The 19,316-nt window shown below is 43.8% G+C and overlaps 3 protein-coding genes across 5 annotated transcripts in view; all 3 read right to left on the bottom strand.

Moving 5' to 3' along the window:
- Window positions 1-2,579: 2,579 nt before the first annotated feature.
- fcer1g (Fc epsilon receptor IgFc epsilon receptor Ig) lies at window positions 2,580-7,839 on the bottom strand. 2 transcript variants are annotated; one of them, XM_088990579.1, is made up of 5 exons: window positions 7,665-7,839; window positions 7,007-7,098; window positions 3,209-3,247; window positions 3,097-3,120; window positions 2,580-3,012 (listed from the first exon to the last, which is right to left on the bottom strand). In XM_088990579.1, exons 1-5 carry the CDS (start codon window positions 7,837-7,839, stop codon window positions 2,959-2,961), a joined length of 384 nt encoding a protein of 127 aa, XP_088846705.1. In that variant the 3' UTR covers window positions 2,580-2,958. The 2 variants fall into 2 exon arrangements, with proteins under 2 accessions (XP_088846705.1, XP_088846706.1); XM_088990580.1 differs by having other exon boundaries at window positions 7,007-7,095.
- A 102-nt stretch (window positions 7,840-7,941) lies between these two features.
- Window positions 7,942-11,629, bottom strand: ndufs2 (NADH:ubiquinone oxidoreductase core subunit S2). The gene is made up of 14 exons (XM_088990578.1): window positions 11,479-11,629; window positions 11,155-11,258; window positions 10,892-11,082; window positions 10,698-10,818; window positions 10,507-10,619; window positions 10,364-10,438; window positions 10,219-10,296; window positions 10,055-10,140; window positions 9,813-9,932; window positions 9,608-9,737; window positions 9,445-9,540; window positions 8,360-8,443; window positions 8,110-8,167; window positions 7,942-8,049 (listed from the first exon to the last, which is right to left on the bottom strand). The coding sequence occupies exons 1-14, from the start codon at window positions 11,592-11,594 to the stop codon at window positions 8,012-8,014; spliced, it is 1,410 nt and encodes a 469-aa protein (XP_088846704.1). The 5' UTR covers window positions 11,595-11,629; the 3' UTR covers window positions 7,942-8,011.
- A 597-nt stretch (window positions 11,630-12,226) lies between these two features.
- The window catches only part of kirrel1a (kirre like nephrin family adhesion molecule 1a), a 29,101-nt gene continuing 22,011 nt past the window's right edge, over window positions 12,227-19,316 (bottom strand). Inside the window, exons 11-15 of one of the 2 annotated variants that reach the window (XM_088990575.1) lie at window positions 18,365-18,581; window positions 18,117-18,224; window positions 17,582-17,709; window positions 17,299-17,412; window positions 12,227-16,235 (exon numbers count right to left, since the gene is read on the bottom strand). In XM_088990575.1, coding sequence (XP_088846701.1) covers window positions 15,567-16,235; window positions 17,299-17,412; window positions 17,582-17,709; window positions 18,117-18,224; window positions 18,365-18,581 — 1,236 coding nt within the window. In that variant the 3' untranslated portion in view covers window positions 12,227-15,566. The remainder of the gene's footprint in view (window positions 16,236-17,298; window positions 17,413-17,581; window positions 17,710-18,116; window positions 18,225-18,364; window positions 18,582-19,316) is intronic. The other variant, XM_088990576.1, reaches the window with a different exon arrangement.

Raw genomic sequence — 19,316 nt, 5'->3', positions numbered from 1 at the left:
GAACCCTGTGGAACATCACACAACAAACATTCTATCCTCACAAACTGATTCCTTCTTACCCGATTCAAACTAGCCTATACTGTGCGTTGTATTTAATCAGCTAATAGTCATTAAATCCTCCCATTTGGTCGTTTTTTTTTAATCCACAACAGGGGTGCTCATTACGTCGATCGCGATCTACTGGTCGATCGCGGAGGTAGTACTGGTCGATCGCAGCGTGACAGTAAAAAAAAACATTTGTCAGCCTATCACTTGATTGACATACAGGGCAACCATTCAAAACTGAATTTTTACCTTTAGGTCGCCGTGCATGCGTAAACAACGGCGCTAAACGCAGCAAAATTTACACGCTAGTCCGCGAATTACCTCAGATTTTAAGCCCTTGCTAAAACATATGGCGATCAAAATGAGTGAGAAAGCAGGACCGAGTAAGGGGGCAAAACATATTACTTTCATACGGAATGGGAAAATGTGGAGCGGCATTTTCGGACTGTTCATGGAAAATACGACATTGACTTCCCGCCGAAAAGCCAGCTGAGAAAGAGAACGGTGGACGAACTAAAATCCCAGTTGTCCGGACAGCAGTCATTTTTCACTCAACATACTTCAAAAGCGAAAGCCGCCACCAAAACATCGTTGCGGGTGAGTCACGCCATCGTTAAAAAACAATAAGTCCTTCCAAGACGGAGAGATGGTAAAAGAAGTATTCGTTGAAGCAGCTGACTCCTTGTTCAGAGACTTTAAAAGTAAGGCAGAGATATTATCTTCAATCAAAGCTCTGCCGCTGTCAAGACATACAGTTACACGGCGCTGTGAAGCCACGGCTCAGGATTTAACCCAGCAAATGTGGAAAGACATCAGAGATTGTGAGTGTTCTCACTGCTGAAGTTCAGGGCTCATGGATAGTTCTGTAACTTACTCACAGAGGAAAAGTACCCCAACATGAGGAAATGTGCTACCTCCTTGACTGCATTTTTCAGCTCCACTTATTTATGTGAGTCAGTCTTTTCCTACATGAAGATCATTAAGTCCAAATACCATTCCACCATGAATGATGAACATTTGGAAATGGGCTTGAGGCTGGCTGTCAGCAGCTACTGTCCGGACTATGCATCCCGGGCTGATTCAATTCAGTGCAAGTCATCAAAGTAAACTCAAATTTCCCCATTGTGGGACGAATAAAGTTATTCTGATTCGGATTCTGATAAACTCAGGTAATTACAAAAAATGTTAATAGTTATTTATTATGTTATGTATATGTAGTTATTATGTGTGTTGTGCAATATTGGCTTATTCAGTTATGCAAGGTACATCAACATACATTGTACATACAAAGAATTCTTAAAACATTTGAAAATAATTATGTTTTGCATTTTTGTCGTGGGTAGATCATTTTGACTTGGTAGTCTTTATGAGTAGCTCGTATGCTGAAAAAGTGTGAGCACCCCTGATCTACAGTATTTTACATTAAACTGCTTTAGTAAAATAAAGATAATTTTGCACAAAATTTCAATGTAATAGTCTTTCTAAAATATGTTTCTTTTTTTAAATGATCGTTAAATGTAAATCTTGTCACACAATAGACGAAGCAACGTCACTTTTTTGTTTTTTAACTGACACCAGAAAAATGTTTTATAGCGTCTAAAATACCCAAAACATGCAGTATGATATTTTTAGTCAAATGCAAAACACCAATAAAAATGACTTAAAGTGTCCAAAATCTGCAAAAAATTGAGCTGCGAATAGGGCATTTTCAAAAAGTCCTGCCCCCAGTTCGTGACGTCACGCCAAGACGTCTTGCATTGCTCGAGAATCAAAACAATGGCTTCAGATTCGGAGAATGTGCTTTCTTGTTACACACCCAGTTATGAATATGATTCAAATAGTTCTGAAGAGGAAAGCATACATGTTTGCAATCGATTAAATAATTTATTTTTGCCATTTTGAGGCAACATTGGGGAAAATCTCTCACCCAAAAAAAGAGGTACAAAATGGCGACCTCCTGTGGCCACCTCCGTTTCCACAGGCTGATAAATTCCTTATATGGAGCTTGGACGCCCTCTTCTGGCCTCCTGGCGGCTTTTGGGTGCAACACGAGTTTCCCAGACTAAACAGGTACAGCAGAATACATTGACGTGATGGAAGGACCGCTACAATGCGTCTTTTTTCACAGTAAAGGGCGGTCCTTTAGTGACGTCACGTACGGACTCGTCACCAACTCAAAAACAAGACTTCCTGAATATTCAGTGGCAGTCTTAAAACGTAAAATATAGCTATATGTGGTGGAATCTTTGTAAAATACGCTCAGTAGAAGTCATTTGAAGCCATTTTACAAATTATGGACACAACTTGTCCGGAGACGTCGGTTGTCCTTTAAGACGTTGGCTATTCAGTGAATTTCCACATATATTAAAGAACTTGCCTGATACTTAACATGGAAAAAGTATTATTTTCACTGAAATTGACTTAAAATGTGGATCATTTTTATACATCTATACCTGAGCTTGCTACCAGCCCAATGGCTAAAGCTAATGTTGCATTGTTTTAAGCAATTGAGTAAATCAAAACAGTGCAGAATCTCACCAAAACCGTACTCACTGGCATTTATTCTTTATTTTCATCATAGTGAGATGAATATGAACAGTTTCATTGCTAACTTTAAGACTTCCACCCTGTACTGTTGCTAGGTATGGCGACATCTCGTTATACTGCCCCTATGTGGCCAAAGTGGCCACCATTTAATCACTTTTTTTCCATTTTAATCGTCACTGATTAATGCAATGCCAAGGAAAGTGTCTTTCCTTGTTATAAGTAACTGCTCAATAGAATAATCAATAACACTTGCTCGAAAAGTGAGTACCGCAACATTGTTTTTTCTTGACCACAAATTTGCATTACACCCAAAGTAAGCTGAAATAAGCATAGCCAAACAAAAATAGAAACAAAGTTTCCTTCTTGTCACTTGTTGGTGTCAATTGTGGCATATGTCTCCTGGACATGAGGAGTCAAACCCTGAGTGGACGATAAGTAACATACAAAAAGTCAGAGAGTTTGGTGACTGAATATCAATCACTAACAGTGTTATCGAAGACTTACAGTGTAAATGCCTTCTGGGGGACTCTATCAGAGAAAAGGGGTAAAAATCATTAGATTTTTTTTTATAATGACAAGTTTATTCATGTGTATTGTACATGTACTGCATTTTTACCTGCTTCACTTTTGCCTTCCTCTGTTTAGCAGTGCAAATCTGTAATAGCAAAGTTTATTATTTACTCATTATTGTCTACGTCTATCATTGAGAAGCATCAAACTGCATTTTCCGCCTTTATACGTATCAACACTTAAAAAAAAAAATCAGGTTTTTTCACAATCAAACAGGAAGTGAAGCCACATCCACAGACACTCCACATGCAAGTGATGCACAAAGTAGTAAGGCTGCAATCCAAACCAGGAATTCATTTTACTGTGAATTGGGGTGTAATGAAATAATCAGGTGGGGGTGGGGTCCAGAATTAGGGAAGAGCGTTAGGGGTTCATGGTAGGCATTAGGGTTAGGGTTAAGGTTGGAGGTTAGGGGGTTAGGTTATTGCAATTCACGTCTCGTTGGTGTCCCTCACAAATCTCTCCACAAACTCCAACTAGTCCAGAATTCTGCAGCCCGGATAACCACCAGAACCCCCTCCTATCACCACATCTCTCCCGTCCTCCAACAGTTTCACTGGCTCCCGGTCAAACTTAGAATGGACGACAAAATACTTTTATATACACTTGAAGCCATCTATAACCTTGCCCCCTATACCTATCTGACCTTCTTCAAATTTCTGTTCCCTCTCGTTGCCTCAGATCCTCATCCTCCCTCCACCTCTATGTGCCCCAGCACAATGGGGGACAGAGCTTTCAGGCGCTCTGCCCTCAAACTCTGGAACTCACTTCCTCCTAACATCCGTAATATTGATTCTTTTACCACCTTTAAATGCCATCTCAAAACCCAGCTTTTATTATTAATTATGTAGGATTTGAAGTTAGAGTGAGGGGTTGGAGTTACGGTTAGGGTTTAGGGTCAGGCTGTTAGGGTTAGGGTTTAGGGGTTAAGTTATGGTTCAGTTTAGGGGTTAGGGTCATGGTTAGGTATCGCGGTTAGGGTTAGGGTTCGGTTTCAGGTTTGGGGTTAGTGTTAGAGTTTTATGGATGAGGATTAGGGTTTGTGTTAGGAGGTGTGGTTGGGGTTCAGTTTAGTTGTAGTTGTTAGAGTTTAAGGCAGGGGTGTGTAATGATATGAGCTAATTGTATTTGCATGTTTGACTAGTGATGCCTGGCTACAGACCAAAAGAGCATGCACACTGCGGCAAGTCAGTCTAATGAGAGCCTACGAGAGCCACACATGTCAATTGCCTTTTACCTGTATACAACATGGTTGAAAGAGAAGAAAAAGATTGGATCACTACACTGAAGAAAGTGAATGACATTCATCTAAAATTCAAATTGGATACTGGAGCCAATGTGAATGTCATTTCAGAGACTGATTTCATGACCAAAAACATGAAAGTCACAGTTTATGCGGGTGCATTCATACCAATGAAAGGAAAATGCATTGTGAATGTGACACATAAAGGTCAATTACATAAGCTATCTTTCATCAAAGTTCCTAGGGATGTGCAGGGTCTACTAGGATTGTCGGCATGTGAAAGACTACACCTAGTGAAGAGAGTTTTTTTTGTTGTGGACAGACAAAAAGAGACAGTATATGATCAACTGATGGAGCAGTACAAACACTTGTTTCAAGGGTTAGGCTGCTTACCAGGAGAACACACAATCAGAGTGGACAAAAGTGTGCCACCAGTCATACATCCATGCAGGAAAGTGTCATTTGCGCTACAAAAGCAGCTCAAATCAGAATTGGACAACTGGAGAACAGGCATGTGATAAAGAAAATTGACATGATCACCAGTGCATTGCCAGTTGCAGATGCAACGATGGAGATTATACGGATGGAAACAAAGACGAAACACTGAAACAATTGAAATAAATCATCAAAAATGGATGGCCCGAAGTGAAACAAAATTGTTCACCCACCGCAACAGAATATTGGATCTACAGGATGGAGTTATCTGAAGTGGATGACATTATATACAAAGGCAGTAAGATTGTCATTCCAAAGACTTTGAGAAATGAAATGCTCAAAAAGATTCATGAAGGACATCTGGGAATTGAAAAGTGCAAGAGCACGACAACTGATGTTCTGGCCTAGAATGAATCAAGACATCACAGATCAAGTGTCGAGATGTACAATTTGCCTCAAATATCAAGCAAATCAACCGGCAGAACCATTACATCCACACCATGCACCGGAAAGACCATACCAGAAGGTGGGTGCCGACCCGTTTTCGTGTCCAGTTAAAGATTATCTTTTGGTCACAGACTACTACTCCCTGTATCCAGAAGTGTGCAGACTGCAAGCTACAACAGCAGAAGCAGTGACAACATGCATGAAGGCCATATTTGATAGAAACAGGGTTGCAAACCAAGTGTTTTCTGATCACGGTCCTCAATTCGCCAATGAGAAGTTCAGAAAATTTGCAAAGGAGTGGAACTTTAAACACATAACCTCAAGTCCACGTTATCCACAATCCAATGGATTGGTGGAAAGTTCTGTCTAGACTGTCAAAAGTAAAGAATTCAATTCAGAAAGGGAGATGTAATGATATGAGCAAATCGTATTTGCATGTTTGACTAGTGATGCCTGGCTATACACCAAAGGAGCATGCGCGCTGCTGCAAATGAGTCTGATGAGAGCCTACGAGAGCCACACATGCCAATTGCCTTGTCCCTCCAACCAACACAGCAATCCTAATAAAGAACCTCAACTCTATCCAGAACCCGCTTACACAAATCAACACAGGGTGGGATATCCTAGTCCTGGACGGCCACCCTCCTGCATGTATTCCAAGTCTCCCTGTTAGAATACTACTGATTCAAATGATCATAATCACGAAGCTCTGCCGAAGCCTTACTTTAAACCTGCTCGTTTGAATCAGTTGTGTTGCAACAAGGAGACTTGGAAAACATGCAGGAGGGTGGCCCTCCAGGACTAGGATTGCCCACCTGTGATTTAGGGTTAGAGGTTAGGCTTAGTGGTTAGGGATAAGGGGTAAGGAGTTAGGGTTTAGGGTTAGGTGTTGGAGTTAGGGTTAGGATTACGGTTAGGGTTTTGGGTTAGGGGGTTATGGTCAGGGGTTAGGGGGTTAAAGTTTGCGTTGCGGTTACGATTAAGGGTGATGGTTAGGTTTCAGGGTCAGGGTTCGGTTCAGTTTGTGGTTAGGGCTTAGTGTCCGGGTTTAAGGGGTGAGTATTATGGTTTGTGTTACAGTTCAGGGTTAGGGTTATTGTTAAGTTTAGGGGTGAGGGTTTGGTTGAGGGTTTGAGGTTGATGATGGGGTTTTTAGGGGTGAGGATTAGGGTTTGTGTTTGGAGTTCGGATTAGTTGTAGTTGTATGTGTCAAGGCTAGGATTAGGTGCCTACGTGTTATGATCTGGTTGGCGACCAACGGGTGGCGCTGTCGGCCCCGCCTGCACAGGTGCCGGTCGTTTCCAATCAGTCACACTCAAAAGGACACCTGACACGATCATTCGGTGTCGGGTAATTGTTAAATGTCATTGAATGCTGTTGAACACATTGTATGCTGTTGGATGCAATTGTATGCATTGTGTGCAGTGCATGTGTTTGTTTAATCTTGGCGGACTTTTAATCTTGGTTTTCTTTTGATACTTTGTATTTTTTCCGTTCAGATGATTTTGATGTTTTACATTTTGTTCCTGCTGACTTTATTTTAATACAATTTCTCAAATACAACCTCCTGCTCTCTCCTGCCTGCTTTTTGGGATCCGCACCCACCATCACCACCTTGCAAACCGTGACACTATGTTTTGGATTAGATGTGAGCATTTAGTTTTAGGTGTCGACTCTTGAGTTTAGAGTTTAGTGCTCGGGGAAAAATGGGATGCTGACCTTAAGTCTGCAGTACAGTGCAGTCAGGATGATGCCATACAAAAACAGAATACCATCCATCACATAACATATCTCTGGTTCGCCGAGAGCTGCTGCAAAGAGATGACATTGGTTTCACTGAATTGTAACACCATAAAAAAATACAAAATAACTGTAAAAAACAACTTAAAAATAGAGTTTTCTGACATTTCTGGCAATATATTTAAGCGAGCTGGTTGTTTCCTTTTTACAATATCACGGACATTTACTTCTCGTACTTGTGAAATGGGCGACAGCCACTTTTCAGAACAGCAAAGCAGCAAATATTTTGTTTAATGGCCCAAGTTAATGTCACATCGAGCAACCCAACTTTTGGCCCCCACCCAAAATTGAACGGAACTGAATCGTTCTTCAGTGGAGTGATCACATGTCCGCAATGTCATTTGTCTTGAATTTGGAAATAGTGTCGACTTGTTGAAGCAACTTGACCAGTTGCTCCTTTCTGTGAACAAATTCAACCCCCTCGATATTACAGAGTGTTACTTTTTTCATCGTCTCAGAGCTTCAACTTCTGTTTTCACTCACAAAACAATAGGACACGCGTCAAGGTGAACACTCTTAGCAAAAGCTGGTTTCCAAAAGGTGGGGAGGGGGCATCAACAAGCCTTCTGCGACTCACCAGCTCGACCGAACATCATCCACAGAGGAACGACCGCTAGTATCGAGCTCCTGCTCCATAAGGTCATGGTTCTATTAAGTCCAAAACACAATTTTACTGCACGCTGAAGAATGACGAAGTGCACAAAAAAGTCACTGCCATAAGGGGGAAGTTGTGGTCTGAGCTTGAAGTCCATCTGGCTCAGATCTGCTTAGGCCACACCCTCTTTTGAATACCAAACCACAGCGAAGTCAAAAAAAATTGTTCTCTCTTTTTCTCACTCTACAAATGACAAGAGTTTTCTTTCGGATTCTGAGCATAAAATATTTATTCGGCGTTAGCTAAATATCAGGCAGGCGTGGTGTTGCTCAGCGGTCCACCTCCCCAAACACGATGTCCTGCGTGCCTGTCAAAAAAAAACGTTGGTGACCATTGGAATCACGTGCCCGTTGATGATGTCACTCACCAATAATGGCTACGACGTCTGCGAGCATGTGTCCTTTGGCCATTTTGTCCAGACTGGCCTAGAGAAGAAAGAAAAATATTAACCGTTACTTCATAAGCAAACTCGATTAAAAACTAGGCCGGAAGGAAGGAGGTAGCATATAAATAAAAACAGCACCGTCTGTATTTTATGAAGTCAGCGTCGCCTTGGGCGCAAAGCACCACGCGACTGTTGTGTTGAAATATTGCAGCGTCGTCTTGAAAGTACGTACCAGGTGGGCGAATCCCGGCGCTTTGATCTTGCAGCGGTAGGGTCTGCTGGAACCGTCCGACACCAAGTAAACACCAAACTCTCCCTGGGGGAGGGGGGGAGACGTCACATGCAAAACCAATGCATGTCAGCACATTCCCATCGCAAATCGATTCGTCTGTTTTCTGACATGCTACCTCACCAAACCGTCACTTTATCACGAAAAATTTGTTGTCGTATTTTCCTTGACGGTCAATTTGAAAAAAATGTTGGTGAAAAAAGAGATGCAAATTAAAATAGATCACAAATCCAATTTATTGAACATTAAAATAATCATTCGTTGCAGCTCTATTTTAGGGAAGTGCCAAATTTAATAGTCTAACAATATGATGATTTTTTCCCATTTTTCACAATTGATGCGCAAATCTTAACTCATTCACTGCCATTCCCGAATTTATTCGGGAATTGAAAAGCATGACGTGGAACTAATTCGGGCTTTGGTTTTTCTTGCGAGGGGTGCCTATTAAGCGCTGGTCAGACCTCTGGTAATGTTTTTCCCTTCCATCAGGGGGCAGCATTTGCCTTTTGTCCATGTTAGCGATTTGTTACAGCTTCAGTTGTTAAAGAGCTACAGTAAAGTCTCGTTATATCGATATCGGTTATATCAATAGTACTGCTTATTACGATACTATTTCTATGAACGCAAGGAGAAAATTTACATGGCGCAGGATCGGATATATATCGTTAGTCCGGTTATATCGATATTTTTTCCGACTCCCGAGAATATCGATATAACGAGACTTTACTGTATATGAATCAATATGTATTATATTGTATTTCGAACAGCCGCACACATTTCAAGCTCATATAACTCGATACCCATATGATTTAGGAATTAACTCTTTTTGTCTGCCGAAAGAAGAGAGTCAAAGGTTTCTTACGCTGCATTGAATGTTTACATAGTCTTAAACCTCAAAATTCTGTGGGTCTTGTAATTTGAGTGAAAATGACAAAAACCGTTGCACTGGAGTGGATACATTTTTGAACATCATCTGGCAGTGAATAGGTTAATTCAGTCCAATGAGCTTGAAGTAAACTTGTCCTCACCTTGGGGGCCTCCACTGCGGTGTATGTGGCCCCTGGGGGTACCTGGTAGCCCTCGGTGTACAGTTTAAAGTGGTGGATCAAGGACTCCATGGACATCTGGCAAAAAAAGCACGCGTGTCAGCGTTGCGAGGTTGGTCTTTGTTGCGTTTTGCGTTCCGCTCACCTTCATCTCAGACCTCTTGGGCGGAGCCACTTTAGCGTCGTCCACCTTGATCTCGCCTTCGGGCATCTTGTTCAGTGCCTGGTGCATGATTCGCAACGACTGCCTCATCTCCTCCACTCGACACAGATACCTACACAAGACGAGGTTGAGCACGAGGAGCGCGAAGGGGTGAGGGGTGACGTAGAGCGCCCCGTCGTTTACGCACCGGTCATAGCAGTCACCGTTGCTTCCGATTGGGACGTCGAATTCCACTTCGTCGTACTTGTCGTACGGCTGGGACTTGCGCAAGTCCCATTTGATGCCTGAACCTCTCAACATCACACCGCTGGAGGAGGAACGAGGGGATGAAAAGGTCCGCAAAGCAGTCATGCGTAAATATTGTCATACATTAATAGAGTAAATGCACAATAAATCATATTATGGAAGAGGGGGTTGTGCTGCTCGAACCTGAAGCCGTAATTGAGGGCTTCCTCTGCGGTCACTACACCAATGTCTACAGTACGATTCTTCCAGATGCGATTATTGGTCAACATCTGGAAAAAAAACGGACAACAAACAACTGAGAGTTGCCGCCGATGTTGCATCACATCTCCCAAGACGCAAGAACGCACCTCTTCCACCTCGTCGATGCGAATGGAAAAGTTCTTGCACCACTCATAGATGTCGTCCATCAAGCCCAATGGAAGATCCTGCAGCATGGAGAATTCAGCCAAACAGCACTCAGGCACCTGTTTCACTCAGATTAGCTTTGGTTACCTGATGGACACCACCGGGTCGGATGTAGGCGGCGTGCATCCGGGCTCCGGACACTCGCTCGTAGAACTCAAACATCTAAGAGAGGGAAGTCGCAATGTTTAGTGTCTTTGCGTGTCGACGAAAAATGTGTTTTCGGCCGTCACCTTCTCTCGTTCCTCGAACATCCAGAAGAATGGGGTCATGGCACCAATGTCAAGTGCGTGAGTGGTAACAGCCATGATGTGGTTCAGGATGCGGGTCATCTCTCCATACAGAACTGCCATTTTGTCATAGAAGCGTTATTGGGCTGGAAACTCTGCATCGAGGCACACTGGCCCGTCTTGCAATGCGTTACCTCGGATCCATTCAGCACGGGGCGGAGCCCTGATGTTGAGCAGCCTTTCTACAGCTAGTGAGTATGCCTCCTCGTTGCACATCATGGAAACATAGTCCAAGCGGTCAAAGTAGGGTAGAGCCTGAGTCAGGAGGAGGACGTCAGATTGTTTTTTTAATAATAATGTAGTACTGCTGACATACTCTGAGTCACACCTGGAGGTAAGTCTTGTACTCGATTAGTTTTTCCGTGCCACGGTGAAGCAAGCCAATATGGGGGTCACACTTTTTAACAGACTCGCCGCTAAGCTCCAACACTAGACGCAGCACCCCGTGAGCAGCGGGATGCTGCGGCCCAAAGTTGATGGTTAGGTTGGAGACGTCCTTCTCAGCCGGAGGATCCTTGTCTGGCCAAACAAACGCAATTCTTGAAAATAACCACAGCACAAACTTGACAATAGAGAAAATGTTAATGATACCATTCCATGGGGGTGGTTTCCAATTCGCATTTAGAGCAGTGGGATACATCACTGCGCCGGCAAATTGCTCAGTCCATTCTACATCAGGCTGCCACTGCTTCTTCCTAATCAATAACAGAATTGTCACCACATTCATGTAAGGTGAGTAGCCGCCGTGCATCTATTTGCACCGGGCGTGATGAGGCTGTTACAAGATCATCGGTACATTTGACATTCTGCTACCATTAGCTTTCGTGCAGGCATCCAGTTTTGCAGCTTAAACGAACGCGACTGACAGTAAAAAGGTGCGTTCGAATGAACATTTTAAACCTTGCACCAAATTACCTGCTTTGAAGCACAGCGCAGCTAGGGCTTCCGATGTGACTATTTATTGGATTTAAAATTAATTTTGTTGAAGGACGTCCCAGTTTAGTAAGCGACCTCAACAATGTGGCCGCCATCTTTGTTGTCAGGCCAGACCGGGTGAGTGACGGCATAGAACGACTTCTTCTGTGGTCATAGTGGCCACGTCGCGTCCGCGACTGCCACCAACTGTTCATTGGAATCCCTACCGTTATAAAAACAACTTTTCCTTTCGGCTTTTCCCTTCAAGGGGTCGCCACAGCAAATTAGTATCCTCCATCTTCAGAAGTTTGATTCGCATGTTTTTACGTCGGATGCCCTTCCTGACACAATAATAATAATAATAATAATAATAATAATAATAATAATAATAATAATCCAGATGTATCTTGCATATTTCCAAAGTGATTTATGGAGATGTACGTTACATTAATGTCTTCGATAATCAAGCCATTGAAATTTCTCCACTGCGGTACTAATAGAGGTAAATTCAATTAAATTCAATCCAAATCAGTTTGTCACTAACTGGAGCCGAACCCCAGCGGTCCTCAAGCAGTAGACGGAGGATTCCCTGAACTGCTTGTCAGCCAATCACAGGATGTATCGTTTAATATGATTGACTAATGGTCAAAACAAACACAAAAAAATAATATTTTTTTATTTAAAAAAAAACAGTGTATTTATTTATGTAATACTGTGGAAAAATAATTACATACATTTTTAAAAAATATTAAAGGTAGAGAAAAAAACAGTTTAATAACATATTTTTCCTGCTACGGAACAGTACAATAACATAAATTCTAAATTCAAAGACACAGTAATACAGGATACAGTCCTACCAGAGGTATAAAAGTACTAGATCGTGAGAGAAATGATACATATATTGAAACACACACACTCACATACACAGGTACATATTGTATACATATGGACATGCATACAACAGTCCCACGCACACATGAATCAGACGCGGCACGTTTGGAGGATGCGTGTATCCATTCACACATCTATACGAACACACTGTACAAATTGATGTGCGCGCCAATGCCCACACACTCGATTTTGAATTCTCTCTCTCTCTATCACACACACACACGCACGCACGCATGCACGCACACACACACACACACACACGCACGCACGCGCGCACGCACACGCACACACACACACACACACACACACACACACACACACACACACACACACACACACACACACACACACACACACACACACACACACACACACACAACATATGTCAATATTGTAGACAGCCTTCATGGAACCTCCCCATACACATTCTCTTCCGGCCCTTCTGGTAGGCAGACGATGAGAAACGATAATGTTCTCCTGATAAGGCCACTCAGTTCTAAACCCCACGTCTTTGTTGTTCTCACCGCCAGCACCAGTCTTTAAGTTTGAGAGCTCGGCGAGGGGGAAAAACATTAAATAAAAGGCCCAAGCTGAGGAAAAAGTCTGACCCAGGGTCCCTCACCTGGTTTATAAAGCAACAGTCGCCAATAGAAGGAGCTTCTACTGCATCTACTGTACATTATCTAAGGTGAAGAACAATACACTTGGCACTAGGTTTCCTTGATACACCGGTATACCCCTTTTTTGATGGCACAATTCTTCAAACTTTTGGTCCATACATACACATCATTTCATGTTTTACATTGACAAAAATAATTCTGTAATGTTAAAAATAGAATACAAAGCTCTAGTCATGTGTGCAAATTAAAAAAACGACAGATATAGATGAGAGACGTTCAAGCGTGAATACTGTTGATGCAGTGCAAAAGGATGATGGTTTCCAATGGTTGTTGAGTCGGGAAAGGCAGGTACCAATTCCAGGTATCGTATCGGGCTGACACTGATTTTGTTTCAAGGTATTGGGTACTTTTCAAGGTTGCTGATGCCAGAAACTGATATTTAAAGCAAAAAAAATAACATCCAACTTTGATTCCTTGACAATATTTGGTCCTATACTGAGTAGCCATACTGAGCAGCTTTTTGGGAGTTTCATCGCAAAATAGCATTAAATTGTATTGATTATAACAAAAATATGAGATCTGCTGTACCATAAAAGTCCAAATCAAAAGTCAGGACTCCATCGTGAAAACAAACAAATGAAATGACTCATATGATAAAGATTTGACACGATTCTTCCTCACTGAAGGTCACTATCACTGAACTTTTCTGGTTCATGGTTCTTCTTAGCGATAATTATTCGCTCTTGAGAATTTATACACATTAATTTGTCTTCTGTTCAAAGTTGGATGTTCTCCGCTTTAAAGGACAACTGACGTCTCCGGTCAAGTTGTGTCCATAATTTGTATGATGGCTTCAAATGACTTTTACTGAGCGTATTTTACAAAGATTCCACCGCATATAGCTATATTTTACGTTTTAAGAGTTGCGCTGAATATTCTGGGAGTCTTGTTTTTGAGTTGGTAACGAGTCCGTACGTGACGTCACTGAAGGAATGCCCCTGACCGAAAAAAGGACACATTGTAGCACTCCTGCCATCACGTCAATATATTTTGCTGTACTTGTTTGGTCTGAAAACGTCATGTTGCACCAAAGAGAGTCAGAAGAGGGCGACCAAGCTCCATGTAAGGAATTTACCAGCCTGTGGAAACGGGCTGATTAATTCCTCACACGGAGCTTGGTCGCCATTTTCTGCCTCTTTTTTGGCGAAACATTTTCCCCCAATGTTGCCTCAAAATGGCACATAATACATTCTTTAATCGATTGCAAACAGGTATGCTTTCCTCTTCAGAACTATTTGAATCATATTCATAACTGGATGTGTAACAAGAAAGCATATTTTCCGAATCTGAAGCTGAATCTGATTGTTTTGATTCTCCAGCAATGCAAGACGTCTTGGCGTGACGTCACGAACTGGGGGCGGGACTTTCTGAAAATGCCCAATTCGCAGCTAATTTTTTTTGCAGATTTTGGACACTTTAAGTGTTCTGCATTTGAATAAAAATATCATCATCAATGTTTTGGGTATTTTAGATGCTATAAAACGTTTTTCTGATGTCAGTTAGGAAACAAAAAAGTGACGTCTGTTGTCCTTTAATGCAGCTCCAGACGTCTGAGAATAGTAAACCCAAATTCCCCATGTCCTTAATTCTGGTGTTATATTAGCAATTTATTTTTGCCGTCTTTTCTCAACATCCTTCTGTGGGAGTTATACATGACAGAAATGAAGCTTCTTATTTGCCACCACAGTAGCAATAATTACTCATATAGGAGCGACTCTGCAACGTGTTTAGACATAATAGTAGCAAGTCGTTGCTAGCTAGCGGCTTGCTAGCTAGTCGTTGATAGCTATCGGTTGCTAGCTAGTGGTTACTAGCTAGCATTTGCTAGCTAGCGGTTGGTTGCTTGGGGACAATTTCCTTCAACTTCCGACAACGATGTGAGCCCAGTTCAGCTTTTTGGAGCCATCTTGGCTTTTGAGTCATGCCATTCAATGTGTTTTGTAGACGCGTTCAATGAAAACTGCCTGGCAAACCGTGACATGAAACCACTTATCTCAAGCCTGTAGTGGTTTTAGTACCTGGTATCGACTCGTACTCACGAATAATCGTACTTGTAGTGGTCTAAAACAAGGTGATTGAACATAACTACGAATAAGCATCAGAGAAAAAGGCGAACGGTTTTGCCCGATCATAGGTACCATATCAAAAGTCGATCGAGTTGGGCTTCCACCGGGGTTAGGAACCCCCTTTCGTTCTTCTTGGCAACTTACCCACTTTGACTGCCAATCAATCGACCAGTTTGTCTTGCCTATTAGGTGTGCTGCTTCGTGGAAACATTGGAAACCAAAATTGGCTTCACACTCTCAGCGTTGTGGCTGGTTCCTCGTCATCTCCGCCATCTGCTCTTTCCCAGCTCCCGTTTTCTAACACGTCTCCGTTTTCGGGCACGCACCACTATAAGTGAGCGTGCGCCGTAACTGTTCACTGCGGCCTGTCATTGTGTGAGTGTAAATATGTGCGTGTTGGTTTTAGTTGCAATGCTATGCCTAAGACACTCCTCGTGCTGCTGGGTCGGTTTCACACATGAGTCTGCATCCTCTGTGTGTGTCGGCTGTGGGAATAGTCGGAATGCTGCGACGTGTAGGAGAAGCGAGTGGAGCTGCCGTACTTTCCGAGTCCCGCGTCCGAGCCCGCGGGCGCGGGGCCGCCTGGACCCACGCCGACCCCCGATCCCACACCGACCCCTGATCCCACACCGTACATCTCATAAGAGGGTCCGGCCTCCAGCGGAGCCAGGCTGGATGGGGCGAAGCCCATCCGATAGGTCTGGTAGTGTGAGGGGTATCCATAGTTGTCGTACGGTAGCTGGGAGGTGGAGTCAAGGAGGCTGCAGTCGCCTGGGAAATCGCCCGCTGCCGGGGGCGGATTGCTGGGCGCCTGCTGGTTCTGGGCTCCGCGGGTGAAAGTGTTGAACTGGGCGTAACTGATGTGGGACAGTCTGGAAGGAGGGCGCGGGTCATAGCAGGCTTGGGGTCGACCCGGGGACGTGAGGGGACCAGGCGGACCGGGTGCGCCGCCACTCGCCGTGGCCCCTGAACCTCCCGCGCTGCTGCCGCTGATGGATGCGGCGCCCCCTGGGGTGCCGGTAGGGGAGCGGTAGTCGGAGTAGTGCACAGTGGAGCGGGAAGCGGGGCGGCCCTCGTCAAGCGTGGAAGCGCGTACGTTGTAGTAGCCATTGGTGGGATCCTTGGAAAACACAAATCAAAATTGAATCTCAGATGTAGCATGACTACGTCAGTCATAAAAATCTGTACAGACCAAAAAGCGTCCTTGAAGTGATACCCTGCATACCGTCGTGGTATCTGGTACGAATAATTTTAATTGTCTTTTTTTTTTCATTTTTGAACTTTTTTAATATATTATTAGGTTAGCTGGCATTTTTTCTGGTGAGGAAATATTTCAGGTTCTGAGAGGTAGCACAATCTCTGGTTGACCTGGAATGGGACAAGCTTGCACGTGTTCTTGTATAAGTAGCAAGTAGTAATCATAGATCCCTTTTAGAGAAAAATGGACAGGCAAATGGGGATTTTTAGATTAAATTTGTCAAAGTATTCCAGTTTACTTCAGGAAAAAAGCACATTACCAATGTGTAGGTTGATGTGCTACTGTAGCAAAATGGATTGTCCTGCTCCAGAAATTTGAATGGTTACAATGACGGTTTGTTTGTTTGGTCAGACACTAGACCAAACAGTTTTGCTTCCACTTCATCAAAATCATGTTACAATGTGCAAAACATATCTTGACTGGCCAGAGGCTCGGCCGCCCTAGATTTCTAGTCCTAACACTGCCCCTGACTCAGATCCTTGCTATGGTCCAAGTGCATGAACCAGACTGGAATCTGGCCAACAAACTGGGTACAGGAATACTGACTATTCCTGACACAAATCTTCCATCCCGTCATCTCTTACGAAACCAGACGCCTCGCTGGGCCATTGTTTCACTGCGCTGGTGCTTCAGGCGGCTGAGGGAGGGGGTTTGGGGCAGAGGGGGTGATCTCATCACCTCCCAGGGTGGATTCACGTCCACATTCTTTTAAAATGATGGTCCTCCGACTGGAGGCCTGGTCGTGCGCAGCGGGCAACATTTTGACAGCTACATGAAAATCAAGTCGTTTCATTACCTCGGTCCAAGTCTGCGGGGTCAGAATGCAGAAAATATGCACGTCGGCTTGACTTGTCTTCAGACTCAGTTCTGTGATTTATGACGAGTTGCGCTTGGCACGGGTAAAAGATAAACGAGGAACACTCACCTTCAGGTCATAGTCCTGGCGGGTGTCCAGGGTGTCGCTGCGCAGGTCCGACTTGAGCTCGATGTCGTCCTTAAAGGGCTGATTGGAGGGAGAGAAGGACACAGAGGGGAGAAACTAAACGGTCAAAGAGGAGAACCAAACCAAAAGGGAGATGAGGAAGTGAGGGTAGGATGCAACGAAATGTGACACAAAAGAAGACAATGGAATTCAAGGTGTTAATAAAGGAGCACTAACGGTGAGGCGAGGTCACTCATTCATACACACACATGCACGCACAGCTCACCGAGTACATGGCCTTGACCATGCGCGAGGCTGTGGACACGCTACCCGAGTCTTCTTCCAAGCTGTGGCTTTCCTTGTTTATCGTTTCCACCTTAATGTCCGGCTTTCCCAGCGTGACTCCTCGCCGACCTGGAAGCACAACATGCCAACGTCACACAGTTGCATCCGCACACAAAAACGGACGGAAGGACGGGCGGAACGTCCGTCCCTCGTCCATCCGTCTGTGACTGACTGAGTGTCTGACTGACTGCATCTCTAACTGGCAGACTGAGTCTCTGACAGAATCTCTGACTGACTGACTGAGTCTCTGACTGACTGAATGAGTCTCTGACTGAGTCTCTGACTGACTGACAGACAGAGAAATGGATAATGTATATTTATGTACATATACATACTTGTGTGTCTGTATTTGTTATTAACATGATACATATATTTCAATGTTAGTGCGGGCACACCTATTATCAACTACTATCATTTTCATTTGTTTCATGATGACAATAGCGGCATGTGTTGTGTTGGGTGACGGTGTGACTCACTGCCTTTGCGTTGCCGGTAGAAGATGAGTACGAGGACCAGGAGCAAGATAAACAAGAGGATGGTGGAGCCCACCGTGCCGCCGGCGATTATCCCCACAGGGACCTCCTCTAAAATCCCACAATCACAGTTCAGGTTAATCCGCACGATTTTGAGTTGGTCTTTGCTTATATCATTTTTTTCCACAAACGCAGGCATTCAATTAAATCGCCTTGATCATAAATCATTCCAGATTTATTACCCAACCTACCGGTCTCCTCCAGGGTGATGATCATGGTGCCGGGCCCAAAGGAGTTGGAGGCCGTGCAGTTATACGAGGTCAAGAAGTCAGACTCCATCACGTTGTTAATGGTGAGGGTGGAGAGCACGCCGCCTCCATCGGCAGACGTTCTGCTTTGCTCCACCGTGTAGCGCTCCAGAAGTGTGCCCTTCTCCTCCTCCCACACGTTCTCCTTCCACGCCCACACCTGCGCACCATCCCATATTCAGTTTATGTGTCGTGGAGGCAGGGAGGCAAAATACAGTAAAGTCTCGTTATATCGATATTCAAGGGAGTCCGAAAAAATATCGATATAACCGGGACTATCGATATATCCGACCCTGTTTGCATGTAATTTTCTCTGTGCGTGCATAGAAATAGTATCAATATAACCGGGACTATCGATATATCCGATATCGATATAACGAGACTTTACTGTATAACTTGCCTTCTCCATCCAATGCCAAGCATGCACAAGTCACAAATATATTTGCACCGCACGCAGAGGGGCAAGTTTGAAGGTGAGGGGACATGTGCATATCCTCCATCTTTAAAGCCACTAAAAGCAGCTGTATTATTCAGCATATACTGTACTGAGGCTTATTAATTATGCATAAGCCCACATGTTCCCATAATGTGGCCACTTGTTCCGGAAAAGGAGATTCTCTCGGCACTGCCGTTTACTGGGACAACTGTTCCACCCGCTGCCGTTTTATATTTTATAAATCTTTTCGTGTCCCAAGCTGCGGTGGCTGCATTAGGGGAGCGCACCGGCAGTCAGGACGCATCCGTCAAGGCACCGCGACGCCCGTGTAATGCAGCTGAGCGGAGGAAGTATCGGGGACGCTTTTCTGACGCACAAGCTAAAAGTGGCTTAGTGTTGGTTTTGTTGATATATGGGATGGAGGAGAAATATATATATATATATATATATATATATATA

This window comes from Hippocampus bargibanti, linkage group LG02, assembly GCF_051943395.1.
Source record: "Hippocampus bargibanti isolate YZ-2025 linkage group LG02, ASM5194339v1, whole genome shotgun sequence".
In the NCBI taxonomy this organism is placed as follows: Eukaryota; Metazoa; Chordata; class Actinopteri; order Syngnathiformes; family Syngnathidae; genus Hippocampus; species Hippocampus bargibanti.
Note: the sequence above shows the minus strand (reverse complement) of the source record. Positions and strands in the feature narration are given on the sequence as shown.